Consider the following 19,385-nt stretch of genomic DNA (forward strand, 5'->3'; position numbering starts at 1 on the left):
ATATAAGATTAGTTTTAGCCCTGTTTCTTGACATATACTAGCAGTGTGATCTTGAACAGGTCATTGAACCTCTTAGAATCTAAAAGAAAAAGTAAGAAATATATATCTGTGCGTATTCATATGTAAACATGTGGCTTCATATATATACACACACATATATATTCTACAATATATATTATATAATGTATATATGTGCACATCTATATGTATTATCATATACACAAACATAAATATATATAATGTGTGCATATTCATGTATACATGCTTCCAGATAGTAGATATGGACATAGCACTGATTGTAGTCACAAAGTCCTGAGTTCAGATCCTGCCTCAGACACAACACTTCCTAAAATGTGTAATCCTGGGCAAATCCCAATTGTTTCAGCAAAAAAAAAAAGGGGGGGGGTCAAATTAGGACAGAATTCACAGGGCTTTTGTGAGAATCAAATTAGATAAGATATATAAGGCTTTGCCACCTTAAAATACTGTTTAAACATTAGTTGATATTTCTCAGTAATTATACAATTCCCAGGATGGATGTTAAACTCCCTAAACCATGATAATCAAAGCCAAGGAAACATGATATCCCACTTTTCTGGATAAACACAAAAATAGTTCTGGTTAATATCCATGACTTCTTCTAGCTCCATTCCTGTAATCCCATTTTAGCTATGGAAAACCCTCCTTTGTTTCTTAATCTAATCTAGAAATTCCAACTGAAAGCTTTTACTACTTGTGATTTTCTCAACCAAAAATCTGGTAGCATAGTGTAATGGACTTTGGTGTTTTTCTCCCTTTATTTATCTCTCTATTGATGATGGGATTGTTGATTTATTCCTAGAAAGGATCTTAGAGATCACCAGTACAGCCCTCATTTCAGAGATAAGGAAACTGAAGCACAGAGGGACTAATTTGGCTAAGATCACACAAGTAGTAAGTGGCCAGCACAGAATTTTATTCCAAAATCATAACTATGTTGCCTCTCATCCTAGACACATTGTACCCTGTTATTTGTTAGCATGAAGTTTAATTGTGATAGTCCATTGGAGGAAACCTGAAGTTCCTCACATATGTTCTATAACCAGAGTGCAGCTTCTCTACCTTTTCGTTCTTGCTCCATTCTTGTTACTCTTCTCACATCCTGAGATACAGGACAGCTGAACGAAAGTGAGATGCTCATCTATCACATTTCAATAGTTCTGTTCTCCTCTCCATTAGGCAATGCCTTCTACACCTGAAGCACACTCCTTCTCATAACTTTATATTAAAGTACTTCTCTGCCTTTAAACCCACCTGAGATGCAACTTCCCTCATACCTCATACCTTTTCCCACAGTTGAAGACTATAGAAATCTCTGAAGGGAATTTGTTTGGATCTCTCACTGCCCACCTTCCACTCTTCCCCCACCCCCCACTCAGCATTTATTTGGTTGCTATCTTAGTCTTCCTCCCATTAAATTGTAAATAAAGTACCTTGTTCCAGGTAGGAAGATGCTTACTGAGTATTGTTGACATGGATCGATTTAATCAAATCTGAATTGTTTTAATCCTGATTGTTCCAACATGAGTTTAAGGCTGGGGAGTGAGCTGGTTTTGCTTAAGAGTAAATGATAAATGTTAGTTGTCCTTATACAGTAATTAAGAGAAAGAAGTAGAAGCGTCCAATTAGGAAATGTATTCTCCATGAAAGTCTACTATCCAGAAGAAGGAAAAAAAGCAACTTGTGTAAAAGATGAAATATAACAAAATAAAATAATATATCAGTATGACAAGCTCCTCCCAAATGGAACTGAAAGTCACAGATTATCTCCAGATCACAGTACTTTCTAAAGTCTGTTCCTGCTACATCCTAAGATTTTTCATACTCAAAAGTGGACAGTTACTTGCTCTTGAAATTAGAATAACCTCCTGAAATCTTTCTTATTTCTCATGGCACAGTGAATTAAAATATCAGTGATCTTTGTTTTTTCTGTTCATGGCCAGAGAAAGATGAAAAAGATTTTAGATCACTGAATGAGGGGAGACTTGTAGTCCTAGCACAGCAGCTACCTCCCAAGCCACCTTTGAGGTGCTTAGAGATTTAATAACTGGGCACTAGTAGAAAGGGCACATGTGGGGGATAGAGTTCTAATGGAGATGGAGATACCTTGAAAAACTTTTTTTCAGGGCCTAGAATGCAAATATATATATATATATATATATATATATATATATATATATATATTACTATCTAAAAAAATCTCACTTCAAAACCCACTTTACAGACAGCTTCCACTCTTTGGCTTATTGACAAAGTATTCTCAGGAGTGCTTCCAGAGGCTCACAAAGGTTCCTCCTGACACACAAACCCCACCTGATAATGAGGAAAATCTGTTCCTCAGTATGTATGGGGATCATACAGCATCTTGAACATCCTAACAGGTCTGTGACTGATGTCCTGTGCAGACAGCCATGTCTCTCTTGTTCTGTGGGCCCTGCATTTCATGGACTGTAATAATTGTTTACTTTACCAGTTTAAAGATTTTGGAAAGAGTGCCCTGGCCATCTGGGTGTGCACCCTTGTATCCCTTGTGAGCTGATTTATAGTCTGAAGCCCTTCCTCCATATCCACACCCTGGCTTCTGCCCTTCGGCTCCCTGCAAAGAAAGACAAACAGGTGACTCAGGCTCCTTCCCAGGAGGGATGTGTTGGCTGGGGTGATGGGCCAGTTGCAACTATGGACAATGAAAGGGGATGAAAATTGTTTCACTTGTGCAGTGTTCCCCAGTGGGAATGTAAATCAATCAGTAATCAGGAAAACATGTTTTGTTATCACTGTGAAAGGGGAAGATAGGTGAATGTGATGTCAAAGGAAATCTGTTCAAATGAAAAAAAAAATTCCTACAAAGATGGTACTGAATAGAACAAAAAAGGATAAGAATCTCTGCAGAGAGAGAGGCAATCTTGAGGGATTTTGTTCTTGCTTATTTTAAGTAAATTTGTATTTACTGGATTGCTTCCAATTGGACCTTTAAAACTAAACTGGCTATAAAATAAATATATGTTGATTGAATGAACTAATTATTTCTTAACACTTAAATCATTTAAACTTTTTGAGTCTCAATTTCTTTATGTGTAAAAGCCAAGGCTTAGACTAGATGGCTTTGAAGAAAAGGCTCCCTTCAAACAGAATTGGGATTGGTGTCCCCCTTTAAACTTTCCTTTGCTTTGTCTTACCCAATAAGAATGACCTCTCAGGACTCTGAGGCAGGTGACCTTCAGTGCCCAGCATATCTAGTATAGAAAATGGGGAAAGCAAAAGAGAAGTGCCAATAGCATGGTAGTTGGCATGTAAGCTTCTTTCTGGTACTTCATGCAATGAGGAGGCTGAAGGTCTTGGGGGTTGGAGGTGAAGCAGAAGGTGAGACAGGAGAACCTGCTGCTCAAATGAAGTCTTTACCTTTAGCACCTAAGCTAAAAATTTACTTTTTGTATCTTGGAGATGATAATTCTCTCAGTGTTATCAAATATAGATAAATCAATCCTGAGATTTCATTATTTATATTCTTAAAAGCCATCTGTTTTCTTGTGTACTTTATTTTCAAATGGGGGGTGTTATTTTTCTAAATGAAGAAGTACACAGGGAAAATATGATTAGGGTATTTCCAAGTATAGTGGCAAGATTGGGAAAGAAAACTCATATATCTAACTTGTCTAAAGGGTTACAAAGATGCTCAACTCTCACATGTGACTAATTGAGGAAGATACCTGGAATGTAAACAGCACTCTCCTATGTACATCCTTATTAGATTAATAGGGGCAGAGAGTCATCTTGCTGTTTTATAGATGAGAACAGAAACCCAGAGAGTCTGACTGATATATGAAAAAATCAGACAATTGTCTGCAAAGCCAGGAAAACCAGACTCCTCTTATCACTGACCCTTCCTGTCTTGTCTATAACCCTGCCTTATCCTGAATGACTCTTCATTAAATCCTGAAGTTGCAGAACTTACACCCCCACACTATTTCCACATGAAAAACAATGCTCTCAGGTTTGGCTTCTAGTGTTAATAAAAATGAAATAGGAACAAGGAACAGCTTAAAAATGCTGCGTGCAAGCTTGTGGCCTGGGCTGTTCTTGCCTCCCTGCAGCTGCCACCAACGAGCTCTCTCCATGCTGGTACACAGAGGGATGGATGATGGTTAAACGGAGCTAAGCAAAACAAATAAACAAAATAACTGAAAAGGATAGCAAGATGGCATTTTCAAGTTAGAATGATAAACTGCTTTGCATTTCCTGTTGCCTTCCTCTGAAGACAAAGTGCCTTTAAAACATTAGGTTCTCGAGCTATTATCCAGATTAATAATTTGCTTGACTGTATCACTCCTTTTAAATTCTCACTTGCTCTTCTGTTAGACAACCTAGAATTTATCAGGAAACATGTGGCACAGGTTGGAAAAATGAACCACGGGCCTTCAGAATCTCCCAACAAGGTGGCTGGCCATCCTGGAAACCTCTGAAAGAAACCAGGGTACACTTTTGCTTGGGGAAAAGAAATCTGTTGACCAATATTATTACTTGGGCTGGAAATGGAGCAGACACAGAAAGGGAGATTAAAAAAAAAAAAAACTTTCAGGTTAGCTGCTGGGCTGGAGTTGCCTTCTCTCCCAGAACCCAGGAAGATTAACCACCCCAAACCATTACAGCACAACCTCCCCAACCCCGGCCTCCCACCTGCTAAGGATTCATTTTGACCCCTTTGGTTTGAGGCTCCCAGCCCAGTTAAAATGTAAATAAGGCATTATCAATAGTTTGCATTCACAGACACGGTGTGACTAAAGGATCTGACAGCAGGTTTTAACAGGTGGGGAAAAATCAGGACAATGGCCTGAGTCTGGGAGCAAGTTCTGTATGAAATAGAAGCTGTTAGGTCTGCTTCAGGCTTACCTTTGAGGACCTCTGCTTAATGCCAGTGGCCACAGGAGGATCCCGTAAGGGATGGAATACTGCATATCACATGGTATGTTATGCAGAGATTTTTAAACAAATCATCATTAAAATAATATGGTCATTCCTTCTTCATCTCTCTACTAGACTGTAAGCTCCCCAAGGGTAGGGCTATACCTTACCCAAACTTTGGGGATCTCCCAGTAGTTCATAGGCACTTATTCATATGTGCTTGATGATGGACTAAATGAATGGGTGGCCTGGGTGTCTCCACTCCACTTTGGGGATCCGCGGAAGCCCTGGCTTCTCCCCCTGCACTCTCCTGCTGCCTTCCTTTGGGTCACATTACAGTTTGTTAGCACCTCTGCCAAAAGGTAGTATGTAAACAAAAGGAAGAAAAGAAGTGAAATTCCTGTTCATTTAAAACTGATCCATTGTTTGTGCTCTTAAAAAGGTCTGGAGAGGAAGGCAGTGGAAACTAAGGGTTAGAATTCTTTGTGAATGTTCCTTATCTGTACCATCTTTGTCTCCTCTTACCACAGATAATGAAGAGCAAGCTTTTTATGTACACTTTTCTGTATGTATGATAGCAGAGGAAAACATCTTGGTGAGATTTCTCTTCTATTACTCCCCATGACATTGGAGAGAATCTCTTGAGAGTTCACTCCATGGAATCAGGAACTTATTTGATAATGATACTTCTCCAAAATCTCCTTTAATGACCCTAAACTCCAGAAATAAAGGTCTAACTTTTTAATTTTGATATTCCATGAGTGACATTATATGACTCTGACTCATGTAAACACTACTGTATCTGAAAAATTCAAAATGAGTATCACATTCTGGGCAAGGGAGAGGCAAATGGTGAAAGTGAGCAGACTGCAGCATACAATGAGTGAAGAACTTGGAAAAAAAGCTATCATCAAAGAAACGTATGATGGAAAGAGAAGATGGGCTGGTAGCGTGGAGAGAGCAAGGGATGATAGGGGGGTGGCCCAAATGGTCCACTAGTCCCCTAGCACTGTCAGAAGGAAGCAAAGGAAGGCCCCCAGCATGGTGGATGGACCTCCTGTGGCAAACTTGTGAATGGATATAACCATGAGTTGTACAGATTGAGCAGGTATGGGTGGGTTGTGATCAGGAAGCATCTTGGAGGGAACAGACAAATATATCCATTTGGGAATTTGAAGGGATTTGGCATATTTTTCCAAAAGACATCCCAGCTCTGCTACTCTGTTTGACATTGAACAAATTATTTGATCTCATGGGTTCCTAGCTTTATAGTTAAAAGAGATCTTAGTGATTGTCTTGTATAAACCCCTTTACAGAAGAAGAATCTGGAACCTAAGAAAGTGTCTTGTCAAAGGTCAGTTAGATAGTAAATGACAGCTCCAGGTTTCAAATCCAGGTCCTCTGATGCCAAGTCCAACATTCTTTCCATTTTTATCACACTACTTTTGAGGGGCTTTGGTCTCCTCATCTATAAAATAAAGGGTTTGGTTTTGCTGGCCTTTACAAATCTCATTCAATTCTAAATTTAGGGTCTTGAGACCACAGGACTAAGAACTGAGAAATAAGTTAGTTCAACTCTATCTTATAAATGAAGAGACTGAGGCCCTTAGGGGTTGATGTTCCCAAAGTCATACAGATGGGAAGTAGCAGAGTTGGGATTTAAACCCCAAAACTGGGGCTTTTTCCCCTACACCAAATTGCCTCTTTAAAAAAAAAAAAATTGTATATTGGGGTCTTTTTCATTTGCCAAGATGATATAGTCATTGATCTAACTATTTTAAAAGTCCCCCCACCTCTTAAAAAAAAGCACTTTATAAACCCTAATTTGTCAAGTTTTTCTTTTAAGTTGAGCAATGAAAGAATATAGATTTTGCCACAGGCAAAGTCCTCTGGGAGGGAAGGGGTTGGGAGGTAGGATCTATGTGCTTTGTAAATTTATTTGTGAAGCAATCTGAGGGGAACTGATGAAGTGTTTAGAAGAGGCTAGATTAGGACAGCTCTGCTTCTGGATACCTACAGTGCCAAATTTTCCCATCTCTGCTCCTCATGTCCCACTCCTTTTGCTGTGGAGAGAAGAAAATCTTCTATTGGACATTCCTATTGTAGGGGAATTGAAGTCTCCCACCCCTTTATAAATCCTGCTAAGGACTTCCCTAGGTATACCCACCCCATCACCAAGACCCCCCACCCACATCCCAGGGTCAGAGAATCAGGCTCAGAATATATTTAAGAACACTAAAAGATAAGGGTCATTTCCCATCGTGTCCTACTGGAATGCTTCCTCCTGATCTGGAGGTAACCTTGGGTTCTCAAAGACTATTCCAGTGGAGCAAAGCTCATTCAGACCCAACCACACTAGAAAAGCCCAGTGACAGAATGGATGTCTGTCTTCAGAGGTCCAGTCTAGCCAGATTAGGAGAGGTTCCTCCCTATAATGGTAATCATTGGATTATTGTTTTTTCTAGCCACAGTGGCTCATGAAGAAAATCTATGAAAGCTACCAACTGCCTGGGTGCAATGAGTACCTACACTGACAGAATCATAGTCCTTTGGACTCCTGAAATTTAAATAATAACATGGCTTATGGTTCATCCTAGAGAACATGTCCTCTAAGATCATTCAAAAAGAATTTTTTGCAGTCATTTAGGATCTCTTGGAAGCATTGAATTTCTGTCTCCAATAAAGTGTATCATTTAAGTGATTCCTTCCCCATTCCCACATCTTATTTAGATACTGGTACAGTCTGTGAGCTTGTGAAATGGGAACCAAATACAGCCTGCTGTACAATAGTAGTCAAAGACAGTGGCATCTGTAGAGAATTGTATCAATTTCAATTGGGAGACCTTTGAAGAATAAATGAGAGATCATAAGGTCATGGTCATTTCTAGAGGAAAGGGGTAAATCCTACTACATAGAGTTTATGCTTATTGAGCCTTGTGGTCTTGATATTAGATGTTTACAATATCATTTTTTCCCCTTGATTTTTAAATTCAAATAGTTTTAATGACAAAATCTTATTTTTAATGGAATTTTCTTCTGTCTTTTCCTTCTAATAAATGGAATTAGTTTTATCCTCACAAGCTCCACTGAAAGGTCATTTTAAAAAACTCTTTGTCAACACTGCTGCCCTCTTCCAGACCCCAGGATTCACTTCCCTCATTTCCTATGCCTGAGGAAAAATTTTGAGTTGGCCAAATGAGGTGCTATCGCTCTGTATTATAAGACAAACCAGGGTAGGGTAACCAACTCTGGTTTTATCTTTTCCCCACCCCTCCCACTCTTCCAAGAAAAAAAAAAAAGAACAAAAAGAAGAAAGTAAGGAAAGAAAGAAAAGAAAGGAAAACAGCCGAATCTTCCAGGAGCCTTGAAGGAGAAAAGGTGGTTTGCTATGCGTGAAGTGGGTTTGGCCCACTGGTGCTAAAGCAGAGGAGTAGAGTTGCTATGGAAAAGGCCATATTTCCCATTCAGAAGCAAAGCGCCCAAATTACAGCCGCAAGCAAACTTCTGTTTACAAGGAAGAAAAGGATTGAAATAGGTTAATCAACTGAAAACAAGATCAGAATAGAAAAGTCAACTGGCTGCAGTGACTAGATAGGCAAAGGGAATCAAAGGGAAATGCAGTCATCACCTACCCAGCTAAATCTGCTGAGGGATAATCCTCTCCCCTATAAAAGGAAGAGAAAAAAAAAAAAAAACAGTGACATGGTCAACAAACAGAGAAGATGAGTTGTCTATTGCCCAGTGACACAATGAGCCCACAATCCAGCAGGCAAAACTTGGGCATTGGACACTTTTCCGCATGCGCTGGCTGCTGCTGATTTTTTCCTGGATGAGAGAGAATCAATCTCTCTCCTACTTCCTTTAGGAACTTCCAGGGAATGACTATAGAAAAAGAATGGCTTTAAAAAAAATCAGCTTAGATTGCCCTTCTTCCACCCTCCACCCCCACAGTCCCTTCAAGATCATGTCTTACCTTTCCTTGTCCTGCAGGTGGTGTCCGAGGTGACACCTGGAAGACAATGTGGGGAATGGTGAAGCAGGAGAAGTCAATGATTGCTCAGGACCTTCTGTTGACTGCCCTTTGGGCCGCTAATCGAGCCTCATGTTGCTATTGTTTCTGAGCTAGGTAGTAACTTCTTGAAATGTCTAATGTCTGAGATGTGTGAGACCCCAGCAATTCTTGCCATGCTGCCCCAGATCTGAAAACAACCTACAGGACTTTATGCTTTTAACCGTAATTTGAAAAATATCAACATAATTTTACATTACTTTCAAATACCACACAGGTATCCCAAGAAATAGTTGATCAAAAAATGTTTGAGATAAAAAGCAGGGAAACATTTCAAAAGACTTCTATGAGGCAGTGGAATTTTTCTCCTCTAACAAATGTTTGTATGCTGCATTGTAAGCTATTTGAGAGTAGGGATTGTTTCATTGTTCTCTTTGTATCCACAGTGCCTGGCACAGAGTATCAAAATAATTTGGAGATACCCTGCTTTCCACAGCTAAGGTCCAGCAAGCAGGCTGTGTCCTGAACTTGAAATAACAACAATTCTTTGGGAGCTGGGTGATATCACCCTCTGGCAATTGTTTGGACCAGCACCAGGTGTTCACTGAGGGATTTAGCTCCCTCTATTTTCCAGCGCCATCCATCACTTACTCACATTCACTCTTCCTTGTCACTGACAGGTACTGTACTACTTCAAGACCCCAAAATGATTATGTCATACTACATAATACATAATACTTGTGGTATAGAAGACCTGCCTTTGGTGGAGCTGACTCTCCTATCTCTCTTCAATTCTCCTTCAGTGATGGCCACTTATAGGTTAGAGATCAATTTTGATCAACTTGACAATTGTAAATGCTTAATAAAATGTTTATTGGCTGATTGATTGATAACAGTATCATCAATATTATGGGACATCTTGATTCTTTAAATAGCAATCAATCATGAAATAATATATCCCAAATAACTTATTTAAGAGAAGCACACTGTACTGTCTTAAACAAGTCCACAAATCATAAAATTAGTTTTAAAAAATAAAATTTAAAACCACAAGTTATTCTATGTGATTTAGTCTCAAGCAAAAGTTTTCCACATAAGCAGAAGAATCAGATGATGAAAATGGAATGAAGAAGGGCTTGCTTTGAACTTTTGAGCTCTGCCTGATATTTATTTTAATTGCTGATATCATCTTTAAAATCAGGGCCCAGGACTTTCAAGGTAGAAAGCTTTTGCTGCTGCTTTTAGTTTGCCAACAATAGAATTATCTTCAAGGGAGGGGTCATGTCATAGCGATAATCTAATGACCAATTCATTTCACCCAACAGATGTCTTTCTTTTCCCAAAGGTCCTACAAGAGGGCACTTACAATGTTCTTGAAGAAGTGAACTACAGGGTTGTCATCATAAGTGCGGCCATGCTGAGACTTCTGTGGCAGGGAGCCATAGTGGCCAGCTCTTGTGGCATGATGTAGATCCTGAAATGCAAGATGCAAAGCTTGACATAAGGATACTGTCAAGTGGACAAAAACTAAGAACCACGGAAAGACAAGATTAGAAGTTTAGGGTAAATGCCTGAAAAATTAGGCATTTTTTCAAATATAATACCTTTTTTTTGATTCCATAGACATTGTCATTCATTTTCCCATTATAATATAGAAAATATGTTACAATATGTTATTGAAAACATGACCTGTAACTTGCTTTGGGATCAGTTCATCTTTATAAATCTGGTAGGTCTATACCTATTGAAGTTGTAATTGAGAGCATCAGACAGTGGTTTAGCCCTCAGTGTTAGGTCAGGGAAAGGGCAATTCTCTTTAAAGCCAAAGGAAAGTTAAGGAAGGCACACAAAGATATCATTCTGTTATCCACACTGTCAGTTTTGATGAAGGGAAATATCCCAGGAGCTACCCACTGACTAACTAGTAAAAACAAAAGAAGTACCAGACCATTAACTCTGAAGTGGTTACATAGCATGAAATAGCCTTGGTCAACTGAAATGGATGTCTTGTGCTCTAACAATAATGGGGTCTGCACAATTTGGCACAATAACTGTCATATTTTGATTTAACAGGAGGTAAAGATGTAAGCACTGTTGGGTATGAGTGACCCATGGCAGATTCATGATCACTGGGAACCATAACTTTCTAGCTCAGTAAATACAGCAATAACAAGAGGGGCACACAGTAGTCACCCATTGAGACTATTTCATCACAGTTAGGAAAAGAATGAATTCAGAATGGGCAACTGTCGCTCTTTCAGGATCTAAAGTTCTGCAAATGATAATAAAATTTCTCAATACTCAGTAGTACCAAAGACTTTTAAGATACTGAAGAAGAGAAAAAGCAAGGAAGTTAGTTATGCAAAATTCTATAGGAGAAGAGGCAAAGAAGAGAAAATCAGTAAAATGTATAACCAGGGAGAAAAAAAAGGTGAACTGGCTATTCTGTAAGAGCAAGCAAAAATCAATAGGTAGTCCATATACATTTCACTTAGATTCATACCATGCCAAGAAAATGATCTAAAGACCTAGCAGCATGAGTGGATTTTACGTAGTAGATGTACAATAGGGAATGAGCAAGGATGGGAAAACCTGACTGATTTGTGATCTCTAACCACATCTCTAAGATCACATATCCATTAGATTTTAGCAGTAAAGAAAAGGAATGGGTCCAATCAAAATACAATAATATTTGGGGGGGGAATAATTTTGTAAAAAGTATATCCAAATTAACATTTGGCAACTAGGTAGGGAAGTGGTTTACCACTTAGAACCTGTAGTCCAGCAGTTCAAATCCTGACCCACATGCATACATAGTTGTACAACCCTGGGCAAGCCAGTTAAACTCTGAGTCTCAGTTTTGTTCTATGTAAAAAAAAAAAAAAAAAAAACCCAAAGACTGCAAAATAAGAGTACTCACCTTCTTTATGAAGATCAAATGAAATAATATATACAAAGAACTCTGAAAAAATTTGAGTAATATTTTAAAATATTTCTTTTTTTGTATGCCCTATTTTGTATTAGTCCTCTCATTTACATGTACAATCGTACATAAATACACATGTTCTGCTGCTTGATTATGTTATTAATGTACAAATATGAAAATAGAGAAAAAGAACAAAAAGTCTTTCTCGTATAAGGTCAAGTTGACTTGTCACAGCCATTTATTCAGTAAGATATAGTCAAACCATTCACTCTAAGTGTTTTAAAGCAATAAAAACAATTTATTTTCCTACTGGGTTTATTTTTCACATTATGTTTATAAGATTTGCTCTCTTTCAAATGCATATTCTTCTACAGGCAAGATTTGTCTGTAGAGGATTTTTTGATAGTTTTTTTTTTTTTCTTGATTGTGGTTTCAAAAGTTACAGTAATACAGAATCCTACAGGAATTGCTATGATGTTTCCAAACAATTCCAGATGGGTAACAAATAGATTCTTGTTTCTTGGAGTAGTTTTACTAGATTGAGTTGTCATCAAAAATGGATAAATAAGAGTTGAAACAAACTGACAATTAGGAGGTTGAGTAAGTTTAATTTTTAAAGCTAACATTTGGGTTCTCCTTTTGAAATGCTTATACTGTTCCATAAAGGCTTATTTTAGAGCCTGCATGTTGTTTATAGCATTTCAAACTTTAATGAGATCAGCTTGTTTTGTTTTTTATTTTTCTTTTTTTAAATGTAATTTTTTTAAACTAATAGAATGAATATAAGCCAAATAAAGCATGACTTGGAAAACCCCATGAGGGATCAGGATTGACATGTTTGACTCTGGTAATATCTTAATTTTCCCTCAAACCAGCTTTTCCCTAGCCAACCTCCTTTCTGACTTCTGTCAATGACTTCTGTTCATTTACTCAAGTTACTCAGGCTTGAAATCTTGGAGTAAACTTTGATTTATTGTTTATATAGTCAGACACTTGATGCATTCTTTTTAAAAAATCTCATGTTTGCCCTTTCCTTTCCATTCACCTTTATCTAGCTTTTCTGTCACTGTCCCAGACAATTGTAACAGCCTCTTACCTGACCTATGTTAGTTGACACCAGGCTTTTCTCAAAGCTACAGTACCAATTTTCATGTATGTATTTTACACAAATGATTCTGTGATCTCATCTATAAACATCTTTCCTTCAACAATGTTCCTTGAAACTCATTCATGAATGTCCATCTTGTGCAAAACTGGTTGTTGTCCCATAAGTTCATCCCTTGTAAGTCTGCCTAATATACTAGGACCTTTCCTTACTTTCTCCTGACATTCCTTGTTCTTGCTGCATGAATGACCCATATTATTTAATCAACTATTTCTTTGATGGAACAAAGTGAGCAGAATCTGCAAAATAATGTACACAATGATTGCTATCACCATCTCAAAAAAGGGAATATTGCAAAATTACAAAGAACATGCTTAGTCCCAAGGAAAAGATATGAAAAGGCATCTTTGTCAGTCAAGTAAGTAGGGATAATGGGGTCCACAGGACCCCATAATGACATCAGATTTTGTCAATGTATTGATTAGTTTGGATTAAAAAAAAATTTCTTTTCTTTTCCCTATTTAAAAATATTTTTAAAAGGGGATATTTTTCCAACTTTGCTAATGTTTTTCTACATGCTTGAAATGACATCTGTTCTACTCTCTATCTACTTATCCTTTAAATGAAACTAGTAGCATGCCTTTATTATTATGAGCAACATTAAGACATGGTGGGGGTAGGGGAAGTAAAGGATGAGAAGCAAAGTCCAGCCTTTAAGGACCTCACAATCAAAGGGAGGAAGGGGAGTGGGAGGATGGAGGGACAAAAAAGTCATCTATAATCTACATTATTACAAGAGAAGCATGTTAGGGGATTATAAACCAAAGTGTTAAATGAGGTCTGATAAAGAAGGGAAGATTTTGAGAAGTGTTGAGCTGGTCTTTAAAGAATGACTAGGAGCTCAGGAGGAAAAGATGGGTAATTGTGGAGAGAGTGAGCATTCTATGCCTGGGAAACAAAGAAGTGCTAGCAGAGAGGTCTTTGGGTGAGTCTTTTGGGAGTAGGCAGAGAACTATCTATTTTGACATTAAGCAGATTGTGCATGGAAGGGAAGATGACATATGGTTGAAAAGGAGTTTAAAATCCTAGTGGATTTGTGCAATCATCTTTTTTTTTTTTTTATTGTACTATGTTATAGAAATGCTTGTTTTATTCCATGAATTAAAAATAAAATCTAAAAAGAAAAAAAAACAAAGAAAGGGAACATAACACAATATTGTGGAGGTTTTGGAATGCCAGGAAAAAAGAAGCTGGAACTTAAGAAGCAATAATGAGTTGTAAAGGTTGAAACTCTGAGTAAGACAAATCAGGGTCGCTTTGGTGGTAGACGAGGAGAAGGGAGGTTGTGGAGAGCTTGAGTCCATCCCCTTCATTTCTACCCCTTAAGACCAAAAATAAAGACCAAGGACTTTTGCTTATCCTGACTCTGGCTGATTCTAAGGCATCCAGGATGCTAACTTGGTCTTCACAATGAAACACTGAAACTTTTTGTAAACTGTTAGCCATCTAACATGTCATATATTTAAGAAATATTTTTCTGGCAGTAAAGCAGATTGTGCATTTGGGAAGGCCCAGCTTTACTTTATCCCTGAAGTTAGCCTCCTAGTTTTCTCCCCTATACTAAAACAAGTATAGTCAGTAGCACATAGTTTAGTGCTTAGTTGTCTCTATTATTATCTTGTAGAGCTGTTTTCTGTACATTAACCCTATCTATTTCCTTAGCAAGATAGTAACCTCTTTAGAGCCTTGTTTCCCAATTGGCAAAATGGCCACAATAAAGGGAATGGGTGCTCCATTACTACCTCTCTCACTGTATGTGAAAACCCTTGGGGAAAGCATCAAGCTTTATAAAATGTAAAGTATTGTTCTTATCAGCTCACAGGAATGTGATTAGAATTACAGAGACCATTCAAAGTAGTTGACCTCCTCAAAAGAAAACTCTTACATAAATGAGAACTTACAAACAACAAACTAGCATGGAAAATAGCAAGAGCTCTTCAACTAATAAGCCTAGAAGCTGCTGGGAAATGGTTCTCTTCAAAGATATCTAGCTTTTAGGATCTGGAAAGTGTACTCAAAAAGATTATTTACTAAATACCACCCCTGTGACCTGAAAGAATTGATGCCTGCTTAAAGAGAAAGCAATTTATTTTATTATAAAGTATGTTGGACAGAAAATAGGAAGCATTCTGAATTCTCAGCTTTTCCACTTGCTGAAAATTATTTCCTAGCTTTTGAGTCAAGATAGTATCATTCCATACCAAGTTATATCCAACTTCTGATGAAATATGAACAAGTAACTTAAAAATAAGAGAAGAAAGGAGAGTCAGAAATAGAAAAAGAGATGGATGGAAAGGTAGAGAGAGAGACAGAAAGGAAGAGAGAGAGACATAGAAAGGGAGAGAAGAAGGGGAAGAGATGGACAGAAAAGGAGAGAGAAGAGGAAAAAGAACATTCATATATTAATGCATTCTTGCATGAAAAATGATGCTTGATATCATCAGTAATGATGTCAATCAGAGGAGCACGAAGAAGAGTGCTGGCTGATGACTTTGTAATGTGAATGACTGGTTATGGATCACCATACATGTGGAAATACTGTTATTTCATTTGCCTTTTTTTCAGTTCTTCTAGCTAAAAAAAGTTGTGTCAGGATTCAGGATATAGTTGTGTGAGTATATATATATATATATATTATATGTCATAATCATGTAATATGTTATATATATATTTGTAATCCTACATGTATACTTCCATAATAATAAGACAGCTGACTTCACACAACACTTAGTACTATATATTTTTACTCAGTACTCTTTACAAAGCATCTATGTTTTTTTTTTTTAATTTCACAACAGTATTCTAGTAATCTAAGAAATATCACTGAGGAAAACAAGGCTCAGAAGCAGTAAATGATAGGATTAGGACTTACACCTAAGCCATGTGATCCCAAATTCAGTGATTTTTCCACTCAATGATAGCCAGGTAAAACATGGTATAGTGGCTGAAGAATTGGCCTCAGTCAGTGGGACTACATTATAAGTTCTGCTTATGATCTATATTGTCTATATAACCCAGGATAATCTTTCAGTGCTTCAGTCCAATCTTGAAGATAACAAATTTCAGGGAAGTTACACATTAATAGAGAAAGTTCCTCACCAATAGCTCTCTTCATAAATGAAATAAAAAGATTCTAAACAGACACACACATATATATATTCACATATATAGATAGATATAAATACATAATGCGTACACACATATTAGTAAATATATAACACAATATACAATACATATAATATAATATATAACACAAACATATTATGTTATATAACCCATAATACATCCATATTATATAACACAATATAATGTACTATATTATGATATAATGTAATATAAAATATACCAAATATATTTATCCCATAAATATTATATAATATACATAGATAAGTGTACATCTGTGTGAAATCTGTGATTTTATCGGTGTAGAAACTCCTTCTTTGAATAAAGATTTATAATTTCTCTCCAATGTATAATTTAAGAGAATTGCTAGGGACACTGAATATGAAAAGAAAAGTAATATGTGTATAATCTAGGACTTATAACAAGCCCTTTATCTACCCATTTCTCTGGGCTACTTCTGCATAGTACCTAACAAAGGGCTGAGTGTTATAAAGCAATTCACAAATACTGATTGAAGAAATGTGATACTTTGAGAGTGTGGATTGTTTAAATATTTTTGTTCAATTTTAACCAGTCCCTAATATCAGAATTATGCTTTATACATATAATTTGATTTATGTCATTTAGATATTCAGCTATTAAAAGGAGAAAATATAAGTTAATGTTACTACAATAAACTTCATAGATCTATCCCAAGTTGAAACTTTGTTGTATAGAATTTTGTTGAATTAAGTAGGCAGTCTGGAATGTATTATTTTTGTTGTTGTTGTTGTTAAACAGAGATTCTTATTGTACATTTTTTTGTTAATAGTTTTGACCTATTATTATATTTATGTCTGTGTCTATATGAGATGTTGAGAAATATGTCTATAGAGAATTTAATAGGAATGATCATTCTATAGCCAGAAAGAGAATGTGAAGAGACCACCCCTGAGTAATAGTTGAAGAATTTGAAATAATAATTTAGCATCATTTCTAATTGGTCCTTTCACCAGGCTTTCAAATAGGTCTTATTTATTTGTTCCTTTGTATGCCTTAATACAAGGTGGTAACAAGGAAGGAGTTAAATAATTCACCTTTAGGTGATAGAGCAAGAATATCAGCTAATTATGGGAATATCTTTACTTGGCCCTTTACACAGTTTAAAGAAATGTCTGTCAGTGCCATGTATGGTACTTTGACATAATCACAAGGGTGTATAAACACAGCAAATGGGATTATTTCAGTCTTCTTTCAAAGCTTCTTAGCTGAAGGTATGCCATTAAGTCATAACTCAACTTCCCTTAATAGCCTCAAACTAGCACCTATCTGGCAATGAATGGCTTCATTTTCAGAACGAATACAAGCAAGATGACATTACTATGTTGAAGCCATTTGAGGAGGTCAAGCACCTTCTAAGAAAAGAAATTCATGGCTTTCTGCTCGGCTGAATTCTGTTCATAGTCAAGGCAAGCACTGGCAGAGGAAATTGTACCCTTGGAGTGACTTTTCATGGAGTCATAAAATTTAAGAGGCAGAAGGGAGCTTGGAAGCCATTTAGTCCAACCCTATAACTTACCCTGCAAGTAGTCTTCCAGCCTCTGCTTAAAGTTCTCCAAGGAGATAAAGCCCAACACCATTTCTTGAAAGAGCCCATTCTGTCTTTGAACTTTAAGAATCTTTTCCCATAATAGCCTTTTCACTACCTTATTTTTTCAGTTTCCCTATATCTGTGTTTCTCTTTTAAATTGCACACTGTCCAGGAAGGGAAATTTCTAGCTGTTTATAGGGGAATTTCTCACTTTGCATTCCCAGAACTGAATGGATTTGGTCCCTGGAGAGCACAAGGGAGAGAGGTCAGAGTGGGAAAAGGGAGGGAAGAATTGCTAAAAGCACACTTTTGTCCATTTCCTAGGTTTCACCAGGGTTAGAATTCAATCTAAGGAATACTTAGAAATAATGGAAACTATCACTTTTTGAAGTGTAGCTGTTGGAAGCAAGCTTTGTGGGAATGATTAAACAAATTTCAGTATATGAGTTTATAAATTGACAGATTTTTAACTGGAAAGAGGCTTGCTTTAATGGGGTGCATATAGGTATAAAGGACTACAAAGAATTCTGAGAAAGTTTGGAAAGTTTGCATAAAATGAAGAATTGAAATGTGAGGACCTTAAATCCGACCAAAGAAAACTATAAATAGTGGTTACAATGATGTAAATGAAAGCAACACTAAAGGATAATAGAACTTAGTCAAAGACAATGGAAATATGGGTACCAAATGACTCAGGTTGGGGAATATCCTTTCTAGTAGCATACAAAAATAGAAAGTGTTATTCACTATGAACCCCCTATGTTCTCTGTGACTTTTTATGTAACTTTTCAGAGAACAGGCATTATAGGGACTTGGGGTGTTTATTGGGAGCCCTTTTGCCATATCAAAACAAAAAGTATTCATAAGTTTTATTTAGTGAGTTTTTGTTTTACAAAATTTTGGATTTCCTTTAACAAAGTATTTGCCTAATTTTTTGAGCTAACATTTTTAGGTCAGAACTGAGAGGTGTTAATTGGCTAATTGCTTTCTGTTTGTTTGTTCTGTTCTATTTGATATGAGGTTACTTTTTTTGGTCTCTGCAAATTCTAAAGCAGTTTAACAGCTAATTTTTCTGAGATGAAAAAATCAAAGGAATTAAATAGACTGCAAGCTTTAGAACAACAAATAAATAAATAATTGAGAATTTATTCTGGACACAGAAACTCAATATCTGAATAATTTTGAGGATTATTTTGAGTACTATGTTTTCATATTATGAATAGAAGTAATCATAAAAAGTATTGGCCTGGAGAGACTCTAGAACAACTAATCCAATCTCCCTTTCATACAACTGATGAAGCAAGAGGCCCTCACTGCTGAGTAAAACTTGTACGGGCTTTTGGTCATGGCTGTTGTCTTCTAACCTGGAAATGAATCATGTGAGGAAGTAGATGTTATGGAACTAGAAGCAGAAAACTTCAGTTTAAAAGCCCATTTCTACCACTTTGTGGCCCTAGAGAAAGTAATTCATGTTAAGATGTGGAGTCCCATGTACAAGTCCTATAATATAGGAACCTGCAAAGATTTAAGCAATGCCATTTTAAAAAAGAACCATTTATTAAAGGAATCTGAAGAGGTTTCTATTGGAAATTAGAGCTAGCCGTTTTTGCTCTCAACCTGAGATAATGTTCTTCACCAGCAAGGGGAGCTCTTC

General features: G+C 36.9%; 1 protein-coding gene across 6 annotated transcripts in view; it reads right to left on the reverse strand.

Annotated features, from left to right (window-relative positions):
• The window catches only part of MBP (myelin basic protein), a 147,061-nt gene that overhangs the window by 5,541 nt on the left and 122,135 nt on the right, over window positions 1-19,385 (reverse strand). Inside the window, exons 4-8 of one of the 6 annotated variants that reach the window (XR_004230998.1) lie at window positions 10,314-10,421; window positions 8,912-8,947; window positions 8,571-8,603; window positions 6,956-7,001; window positions 2,510-2,635 (exon numbers count right to left, since the gene is read on the reverse strand). Coding sequence is in view for 5 of the 6 variants with exons in the window: in XM_031946723.1 (XP_031802583.1) it covers window positions 2,510-2,635; window positions 8,571-8,603; window positions 8,912-8,947; window positions 10,314-10,421 (303 nt within the window). In the remaining variant the exon portion in view is untranslated. The remainder of the gene's footprint in view (window positions 1-2,509; window positions 2,636-6,955; window positions 7,002-8,570; window positions 8,604-8,911; window positions 8,948-10,313; window positions 10,422-19,385) is intronic. The other 5 variants (XM_031946723.1, XM_031946725.1, XM_031946724.1 and 2 more) reach the window with 5 other exon arrangements.

The sequence above is a fragment of the Sarcophilus harrisii genome, chromosome 1 (assembly GCF_902635505.1).
Source record: "Sarcophilus harrisii chromosome 1, mSarHar1.11, whole genome shotgun sequence".
NCBI classification, from domain to species: Eukaryota; Metazoa; Chordata; class Mammalia; order Dasyuromorphia; family Dasyuridae; genus Sarcophilus; species Sarcophilus harrisii.